Source organism: Mandrillus leucophaeus, unplaced genomic scaffold (genome assembly GCF_000951045.1).
Source record: "Mandrillus leucophaeus isolate KB7577 unplaced genomic scaffold, Mleu.le_1.0 Scaffold733, whole genome shotgun sequence".
Classification (NCBI taxonomy): domain Eukaryota; kingdom Metazoa; phylum Chordata; class Mammalia; order Primates; family Cercopithecidae; genus Mandrillus; species Mandrillus leucophaeus.
This window is the reverse complement of record NW_012107953.1, coordinates 1,080,009-1,090,274: the sequence shown is the minus strand read 5'-3', so window position 1 is coordinate 1,090,274 and position 10,266 is coordinate 1,080,009. Positions and strand designations below refer to the sequence as shown.

At 39.6% G+C, this 10,266-nt stretch overlaps 1 protein-coding gene across 1 annotated transcript in view; it reads left to right on the top strand.

Annotated features, from left to right (window-relative positions):
• The first annotated feature begins 2,743 nt into the window (after positions 1–2,743).
• LOC105528796 (ephrin-A5-like) overlaps positions 2,744–10,266 on the top strand; it is an 84,723-nt gene continuing 77,200 nt past the window's right edge. Inside the window, exon 1 of the mRNA XM_011965686.1 lies at positions 2,744–2,805. Coding sequence (XP_011821076.1) covers positions 2,744–2,805 — 62 coding nt within the window. The remainder of the gene's footprint in view (positions 2,806–10,266) is intronic.

Here is a 10,266-nt window from a genome sequence, read left to right as displayed (position 1 = left end):
TATGTTATAGTTGAAAGTTTGGCTTTAAGTGCTTCACCCATTATAGCTATAATATGATTATGAATTTCCTATGAAAAACCCTAAGCCTGATTTTGATGTCCACATGTATGTAGCCTGTGTTTGTTACCTCTTTCTGATGATTTTTGATTTGCTGTGCAAAGGAAAGGACCTTGGACAGTGGGTCACTGGTCTCTTTCCTGCTTCTGCCTGGGAAAGACAGCGTGGTAACATTTCCATGCCCTGCCTCTGGGTCTGCTGCCATTAGCACTCAGAGCTGGCTTTTCCTGCTGACTCTCACTCTTATATTTTACTTCTAGGTCAATAAAGCCCAAAGGTAAACCTGCCTGATGAACAGGCTCTGAGACTGGTTTTCTCACACTTTGGTTATCCATGTGCCAGCTTCACAATTTTTGCCATGTGCACATATCACCTATGTCAGAATTTACTTAATATATTTCTTTCAAATAGACACTGATCTTTTTTACCTAATTTTTTTCATGGAAACTTTATAGCTTTTTTCTAAATGTCCCTTTGCTATGAATGTACGTATTATTGTCATAAGCCAACAAGCCTCAGATCCAGAAGCCTGCTCTTTCTCTCTATTGAAAGGAAAGATTAGCCAGTGCTAGAGAGGTGTTAAAGACCTATTAGCACTATACTGAGACTTTTTTTTCTTGACTGCTTGAGAGAAGGTTCATACTTTTCTCATTACATCATCCATTGTTTGTTAATGCCATATCCACATATCCCCTGTAGTTCTCCTCACACTGCTAAAGGTCTAGGTATTCACTTTGGAAGTACTGTCCTAAGTGGTGAGATCTGATAGATGCTGAGAGGGCTCCTCCACCTGTCATGTTGTCTAAAATTCCACCATTACAGTCATTCCTTTAGATTTATATTTCGATTTTGTTCAGTAATTACCTATTTAAATGTAAATTACTCTGTAACCTCTTAGTAATCTTCTAAAGATTGGTTTTCCTTATTATTGAGACTAAGGCTCCATCAATGAAGATAGGCTTGAAATCTGGGCTGTGGAAGAATAAAATAAATACTTAAGACAAACCTAACACTCTTCCCAATTAATTTAGGATTGTTGTCTCTTCTTCAGTATTTCTCTTAGCCTAGTATAGCACCTTCCATTTGCCCCAGTTCTAGCTATCACACTTTCCACAACATTGGAGGCAAATGCCAATGCTTCTGGAGCCATTCCCTGATGGCCCACCCCAAACGCTGAAGCCTTTGTGCATCTCACCCACCAGACTCACCACACTAACTTACAGACTAGGAATCTGCGAGCTTGCCTCATCTCTCGTAGACACCGAGTGAGTGATGTACAAACAGGAGATCTGACTTCATTAACTGTGACAGAAAGTGAGAAAGGCAGGTGTCTCAAAGCAAGCTTCTTTAAGCTGATCTCATAAGAACATTCCTCATGCAACACAGCTGGGAAGGGTAGCATTCCATTCACCCAGATTTGGCCCTGGGACGTCAGCCTTGTTCTCCTGTGCATGAATCATTAAAACAGGCAGACATTGAGGCTTGCTGAGGTGTGGGAGTGGAGAAGGGAATCTGGGAGAGAGAAACCTTTTCCAGCATTTCAGCTCTGGTGCAGGGCTCTGCTTGAGCTATCTTTCTCCAAGCCTAGCTGACTGAACAGGGAGGATGAAGTATTATCTCTGCAAAGCATAGCAGTGACTCAGCATTTAATACCTGTACCTTTGACACATTATGGCTTAACACGACTTATGAGCTGTCTATTGTCTCTAAATCCACAGTGGAACTTTGGTATCATGACAGAAGCTTTGGCAGTGCAGGGGCAGACTATTTGAGCAATGGGCTGCATCTCTAAATAACTCGAGCACCATCTTTGGAATCAAGGTGTAATGAAAAGTGCTTTGGAGTCGCAAATACCTGGGGTTGGGTCCTAGCTCTGTGCTTAGGAGCAAGGTGACTTGATGTGAGTTAGTCTGCCTCCTCGGGCTGCCGGCTTTCTCCTATGAGTGAGAGCTGAAAATGAAATACCCAGTCTTGATTTCACAATGTGGCTGGGTGTAGTGGGCAAGGCATGTGGTTGCAGAGCACGCTGCACATGTCTGGTACCAGTAGTCGTGAACCTGAGTTCATTCCCTTTTTCTTTGTTTTTCAGTGAGGATCTCAGGCTCTATCCTGCTTGGATTGTGTGTGCATCTTTGTAAGGGGCCTTTTTCTTCCCCCGTGATATACTAAGACACCATGGCAGTACATTTAAAATGAGGGAACATCTCTGCAAGTAATCTGGACTAGCCAGAGATTGAACAAAGACTATCACCATGATTGTATCCCTACATTTCTTATGCTGCTGTGATGGATTTGCATGAGAATAAAACCTCTGGTAGTTATTTAACTAGCTATTTATTTGATTTTCAATTATGTTGCACTTAAGTTCTCAGAAGCTAACTGTCATCACTTCATGATCGCCATGTCGGCTTTGCTGTCATTTTGGCTCACGCTTTATGAGGCAAAGCCACATTTAGGTGGCGTCTTTGGAGTAAAGTGGTAAAACCTTGGTGTTCTGCCGTATTATGAGCTGTCCAAGACTCATTTTTAGGACTCACCTGTCCATATTAATTCTTCTAATGTTCTACATAAATTGTGACAGAACAAGATCCAGGAAACAGGGAGAAATGACTTCGGGTTGTCATGTTAGGTAACCGTCAACCATTATCTTTAGAGGCTTAAAATGTTGATGTTCACTCTTTCCGGTATGCAAGAAAAGATGGCCTTTGCAGGGCCTTGGAAAGAAGTGAAGGTGAAATCTGGTGTAATGTAAGTCATAATTTGGGTCACACTTGAAAATGAAAAGCTTTGCTGTCGCTGTTGGTAACCATTGGCCTAAGGAAAAGCAGTGGTTCAGAAACTTCCCTTGAATTGTTTTTCTTAAAAAAAAAAAAAACAAAAAACGAAAAACACAAAACCTCACACAGAATGGAAAGTTTGGGTCACAGGTGTAAACCCTTAGGCCGTGCTTCCTCAGTGAGCTCAGTGCTGGTCTCAAGGACAAAAAAGAGAGAGAAAAAAGGAGTTTTGCATTAAAAACAGATTTACCTCTCCAGGCAGAGGGATGGCTGTGAACACAGTCTCTTGTCAGGACACAGAGTGAAGAGGGAGAATTGGAAACAGTAGTTGTGGACTTGAGGTGTTTATTTTCCCCTCTCCTCTTTCCTGGCATGATGAATTTTGCTTATGGATTTGGTTTTGCTTCAGAATTCTTTCAGTGTGATAAGTGAGGGTTAGCTACTTGGGGACTGGTAGTTAATTTGAGCCTGTGGGCAACTCCCCTCTTGCCTGGGATTGTATTTGTAACGTTTTGCTCTGTAGGTTTAACTAAACTGTCAGGACAGCAGAGAGCTGAGTTATTGGACTTCATTGTGGAAAGCTCAGGCAGGAAATGAAACTGTTCACCTTAGAGAAGGAGCAGTGCAGCAGAGAAGGAGAAGGTCTGGGCTCAGAATCCTCTGTGATGCTTTGTTTCTCTGGAAAATTAAATGCAGAATTTCTCCCCTTTGCTCCCCGAGGATGTACACACAATCGATTTTGAAGCAGCAGCATCACCTCCATGTCTTGCCCCACCTTTGCTAAAGTACAATCTTGCTGTCTTTCATTTATTCTGGGGCTGGGGCAGGGGCAGGTGTGATGCTTGTCATCTTCACCAGAAGGTTTCCTGGGGCCTGGGTTGTGACAGGCGTAATGAAGATTGGAGGGATATTCTGAGACACATACCCCTGGAGGACAGCAGAGTGGACCAGAGCTTCCTTTTGGTGCTAAATTGCTGAAGTGCTGCCGGCCCCAGGGCTGAATTCTAACCAGCCCAGACTCCAGAGGTTAGGAGGTTAGGGGCAGGTTGTGCCTCAATTATTTCGCTGCCTCTTTTTGAATCTCATAAAATTCCTATTGTCTCCTCACTGTAGTCATTGCTTCTGGTTTAAAGATTCATAGTAAAACTGCCCAAAAGCTTTCCTGGGCTTTGAAATTATTTTCTTAATGCTTTTAACCCACTTCCCCTGCTGCTGTCATACAGAGTAAACCGTGATCTAATATGAGGTACTGGATGCCACATGAACATTCTCCCAGGTAGGTACTTAGATGCAGCTCGGTAGGTGTGACTTCTTGCCTTTGGAGTCAACATTAGAAACTTCAAATCGTCCTCACTCACAAGGAACCAAAGTGCATATTGTATTTGATGGAAAAAGAGGATATGGAAGCTTATGGAAAAATATAGAAAAGCTCACTCACTCTTAATGAATTTTGAATTGATTATAAGAAAATTCTTATAGCTCTAGCATCCCTGAGTTAATTCAAGCAAGTTTTAATTATTTTGTGCCCTGAATTTACATTGACTATCAGAATTCTTATAATTCCTCTTTATTTACTCTCTAAATTGTTTAGATCAATTGTTTTTTACCAAGTATCACAATTCCTTACTGAATCTGAATATTTTATAAATTATATATACACATACACAAATATGTACCTGTGTCTCTAGTTTTTATTGGAAAAATATTGGAAGACAATCCTGAAAATATTAGGTGTAGTAGTTTGGCTCTTTAATTCTAATGTTATTTTTCTGATTATAAAATAAATGTATTATTGAGGAAAATTAGAAATACATATATTTTAAAGTACACTGATGAAAGTCAGCTTTATTCATAATGCTACCATCCAGAATATATTATATATAAAGTCTGAGATATATGTGTGTGAATGTGTTAACATGATTAAAATTATTCTATATATTTTATTGTATTCTGCTTTTTAATTTAGTGATATGATATTTATTTTACTGGAAAAATGATCAAACTGAATTGCCTCAAAATCTTTGGAGAATGGTTGTGGTTAGATTTTAGAGCAAAAATAAAATTAAAGACTTTGAATTAAAGACTATAGAACTGGAGTTGCCCTTGCCTGTCCATCTAATCTCAGCCACCCTACCCCCCGCTTCATAGATGAGGAAACTGAACCCTGGAGAGTATATGACATACTCAGCATCACGATGGACGCCGGTGACTGAATAGGGACTACAACCCACGTCTCCTGCCCCCTAGCAAGCTGTATTTTCTTTCCAGTACAAATCGATGTGTGGTATTTCTCCTTATTCCTATTAATGAACTTCAGATTCATGAACCTTTGAATCTCAGCACAAAGAAAAGGTGTGAACCATTCATACAATGGATTTGGGAGTGTCGGGAAGAAGAGAACCAAACTTGGTTTAGCTGAGGCCACTGAGTTGCTTACTAGACAGATGTGATGCTTTTCCATCTTAGGGAGCAGGCATTCTGACTAGCACTGTCCCACAGAGCAGGGTGCAGCTTTACATTTTGCCAGGTGTTTTCATCTCTAATCTTATGTTTTTATCATCGCAAAGTCTCTGGGAGATTGGTAGGGTTAGTGTTTCCATTGAACTAATGACTTGATTCTGGGAATGAAAGAACATATTAGCTCTACAAGGGCCATACCCTGTGTGATGCTTTAGGTCTCACTCATAGTGTGGACCCATAGGTGTTTACCATGGAACTTTCTGCACTGTGGTGTTTATTCTGGAGCAACATTTCTATTTCACATGAGGCTGTCAGTTCAGCAATACAGCATTTGTCCTGTTTGTTCATTTGATGTCGACATCAAATAAAAGTCACAATCCAGAAGCTTTTTACATAAACAAAAGACGATCTTTGATTTTCTCTTTTTTGCTCATTTCTTCCCCTTTCTTTCCTTGCTTTCTTGCTGATTCTTTTTTTCTGCAAACCTCCTCCCCAGCACACTCTATCGTCCTTAGCTCTTCTGATCTTTCTCAGTTCTTCACTCTTTGCAGTGAAGATGACAACTTCATGCAGTTTTAGGACCTCACCGTTTTTGTGTGGGGTGCATGTGTATCTGTCCATCTGCATCCTGGCATTTTCTGGATTTCTACAGTGATCCCAGGGTCTAACCACACATGCCGCAAAAAGAACATTCTGAAGAGTTGCAGGAAATAATTGATGAAGAGGTTGCTCTGTGCAGGGCACACTGGAATTTAGTTAATGTGTAGCCTGAAGCAGAAAGTGCCTGGCTGCTTTCAGGGCCCTTTGAAAACATGTACAAGTATTTGGTGAGAACTTCAGAACTCAGTTAAGCTGTCTTTGATTCCAAAGATATCCCTAGGGCCAGTGAATAAATTACAGATGCTTTAAAAAAAAAAAAATTTACTCAATACCTATATTAAATAATTGATTCTTCATGAACCAACATAGCTAAATAGGTTAATCAAGTTATTGCTAGATTTGCTTAATTTTCCCCACTTTTAAAAAATAATGCCTTGTTTCAAGAGGTAATAACAGGATCTTTCGTTATTCTCACATAAAGTTAAACACTTTTGACCTACAGAAGCAATGCTGCATCTATAAGCTGATCTAGGTTCACTCTAGTTGAGTGCTGGTTTTCCCCTGTTCTCTCTTGCTTAGAAAACGCAGTCGTTCTCCCCTGTCCTTTCTTGCCTCAATTACAACCTGTAGAAAAGGTCTTTTTTTCCACCTCTGTATTTAATGTCTGACACATTGTGCCTCTCTTTAGGGATATATCGGCTGGATTCCCAAAGATGCTGTTTGGGGCTTGAACTCAGTGACTTACTAAGTGGTACCTTGCTACCCTTAAAGAATTCTACTGAGCAGCTTTCTCTCTACTGTTAGGCAAGTTCTGTCTCTACGTGTATATTCTCTGTCCTTGCTTCATCTGAAAACTACTTAGATGTTGTGATTATGGATATTTTAACACATGCTTTTACTGTAGTCTCTCTTTTTTAGGAAAATATTAATCTTTGTTCTTTTGCTTTTTCATTTTTAAATTTCAAGGTCTTCTGGAACCTGGGAATTAGAAGAGATAGGAGGGGTCATCACCTAATCTGATTCCTACCTCTTTTACTTAAATACGCAGGTGGTCAGAATTTGAAATTTCCCTGCTCTGAAAACACAAAGAAATACAGGGCAAGTTTCAGAGATGCTGGACTGTTGTGCCTGAGATTGTGATTGTTCTCTTTGGTTTTGATAGCTACACCCACCGTATTTGCATTACAGATGTGGAATGAATACCGTGTCCTTTTGTTTTTCTCATTGAATATCTTAGGATATTTTTCTAAAGGGGAGGGGTGCTAATAACAAGCTTATTTTCGCTTGTTTTAATGACGTAAGCATATTCCTCTAGCAGTCATAGATGCCCATGTGAAAACACAGCTTTCCTTAGGGAATTTGAAATTGATTAACATCTCTGATGAACCTTTAAGGTTTATGATAACGTTGGTGCCATTTATCTTCTCCCTCTCTTCTGTTTTTTGGTTAAGATGTCAGAAGTAGGTCAGTTACACTGAAAGCTACTTTCAGGGTTTTTTTTTTTTTTTTCACATTTTAAATTACAAAATACCTTAGTTTGCTCAAATTTATTTTTTTACCAAAAGAGTAAAGAAACAGCTGATACCTTCTCTTAAGAAGGAGGCTTTACTCACTCAAGTTTTCAATAAATCAGCTACACTGATATACTTGCTGTGTGACAGACTGCAACTGAGCCTCATTATTCATACATGTCTGTGTGATGTTACTGAATCAATTTGTGCTGTATCCATTTTGCACTCATGGATAGTTCACGGTCCCTTATGAGCAGAAATAGTCAGCAGGCAATAATAGAAGACATGGAGCAGAAATGGTTAGGGCCCATAATCCTTTGCTCCATGGTGCTAGATCCATGTCTTAAATTCATTTTCAGTGTCTTAAAAAAAAATTCTCGTCTCATCAATATGAGGATGGCATCAGCAAAATCAAAAAGCAGATACTATCCAAGCCTTTACGTATGTTCTGCTTTTATTCCAATACAGATTGTTAAATGAGGGCACAGAAAAGGTCTCTACCTCTTGATTAGCAGAGTAGGCCATTCCTGCATGGAATTCCTTATTGGCTACGGTAGTCTTCTGTATAACACAGTAGCCTTTCCTGATTTAAAACCAGAAAGGCCAAAATTGCCCTAAAAATGTTACCTCTGCAGTGGTTAAACAGTTCCTAAGGCTAAGCGTTTGAGGCGTGCAGAGGGGAAGAGAGATGAAGTGGTGATGGCCACCTGTAGCTGCTGCTGTCTAGCTGGCCCTGCTGTTTGTTGGCAACTGGAGACAAAGTTAAGGCTATTAAAACTGACTCCAGTCAAGCCGCCCTTATCATCTGATGTTTCCTCATATGAGATTCCAGGTGGTGCTGCCCCACTGAGACAGTGTAAACTCACCGATCATGCTTGAAGCTAGGAATTTTCTTCTGCTGTGCCATTGCTTGACAACTCAATTCTGACCACTTTCCTTCCACTCTTGTGGAGCAAAGGAAGAAAATCTCAACTCTCACAGGGTCTTCAATTTTTTTACATTTACAGAACTCCAGGAGATAATTTTTGCAGCACTGTCCTGGAATTCAGGAATTTACTCTACTCTAAGCTTTGCCGTTAATGAACTTGGCAATGTTAGCCAAGTGACTTCACCTCTTTGGGTGTCAGTTACTCAACTATAAAACATGAACATAGGATAAATGATCCTCAGGCCCACTTCACTTTAACCATCTATTTGTCTGTAGTTCTAGCCTTTGTTCTGCTTTGTTGTTCTACATTTCTTTTTCTTTTCTGTTTCTTTCTTTTTTTTTTTTTTTTATGTTTTCCAATTGATTTTCTTTTTTTTAGATGGAGTTTTGCTGTGTCACCCAGGCTGGAGTGTGGTGACGTGATCTCAACTCACTGCAACCTCCGCCTCCCAGGTTCAAGCGATTCCCAATTCCTCCTGCCTCATTTTTTTTTGTATTTTTGGTAGAGATGGGGTTTTGCCATGTTGGCCAGGCTGGTCTCAAACTTCAGACCTCAGGTGATCCACCCGCCTCAGCCTCTCAAAGTGTTGGGATTACAGGCATGAGCCACTGCATCCAGCCCAGGCGTAAGCCACTGCATCCAGCCTCCAGTTGATATTTTGAGGTCCTAAAATAAAACGCTGTTAATTTAAATTTAATTTGAAGGAAGAAATGCTCTTTAAGTCAAATAACAAAGAACTGTCAGGTATATATTTATAAAAAAGTGTATTTTGGTGTCAAGGTACAAAAATCAAAATTTGTGCCTAGAAATCCTTTATAGAGAATCAAACAAAAAAGATCTAGACTGCATGTATTTAAATATCAGCAATATCCTGAAGTTTTCAATAAAAAAAGACTAAAATGATTCTGTCTCTTCCCCTGATGTACAATGGATGATTGAAGTTTCTCTTGCACACGATAAGAAAATACTTCTTAAAAACCACTGAAGTGATTTGGTCACTGTAACAATTGTTTTAAATGGTGTTGTGAGATAGATGGCTGTTCAATGCATAGTTTCCCTCATGATTTTAGCAAATAATTCAAGATTCCCATACTGATGTTTTCAGCACTCTGTTTTCTGTATCACAAATTTTTTTATAATGATGTACTACTTTATAACTGTGGTTTATTGTCTCACCACCTCCAGAAAGGCTTTAGCACTCCAGGTTCCAGGCACCTTGTTTCTCACCTTTGTACTTTTTGGTTTCCTCATGCTGCCCATCCTATCTAGAGTGCCTCTGCTAACTGTAGATAACTCCTGCTCAAACTTTGACTCGGGTAAGCCTTTTCTTATCTCCAAGGCTATATTTGGGATCCCACCTTTACATCTCAAAATGTAATTACAAGTTTGTGGGTCTGTCCCCTGACTAGGCTGAATTCTTTGAGCAAAGGAATTATTTTCTATTTATCCTTGTACCCCACAGTCCAATGTGATACATAGCACATAGTTAAAGCTCAGGGAAGGTGTTTGAATGACCGATTGAAGGCATATCAGATGAAACTGTTCAAATAATTATAACAACTGTAAAAACTGTAAAGACGTGAGGGAAAACAAATATATCAAAAGTAGTACCTTACTCTCATTGAGCATTACATTTCGCTCTGACTGCTAGCCAAGCCCAACAATAAATGTGATATGATCAACATATAGTAGAAAATAGTGTGGTTTAGAAGGAATAGCATGGGGTTTGGAAGAGGAGATAAGAGGACTTGAATCTTGGTGCCACTACTGACTAGTAACCTTGAACACATTCTAAAATCTCTCTTTATCTGTTACTACATCTGCAAAATGAGAATAACAACACCCATTTCTTAGAGTTGTTTTAAGGAGCAAATGAATTAATATATGTGAAATGAAGGTAGTTGCTGCTCCTATGTGAAGTAATTCAGAGGA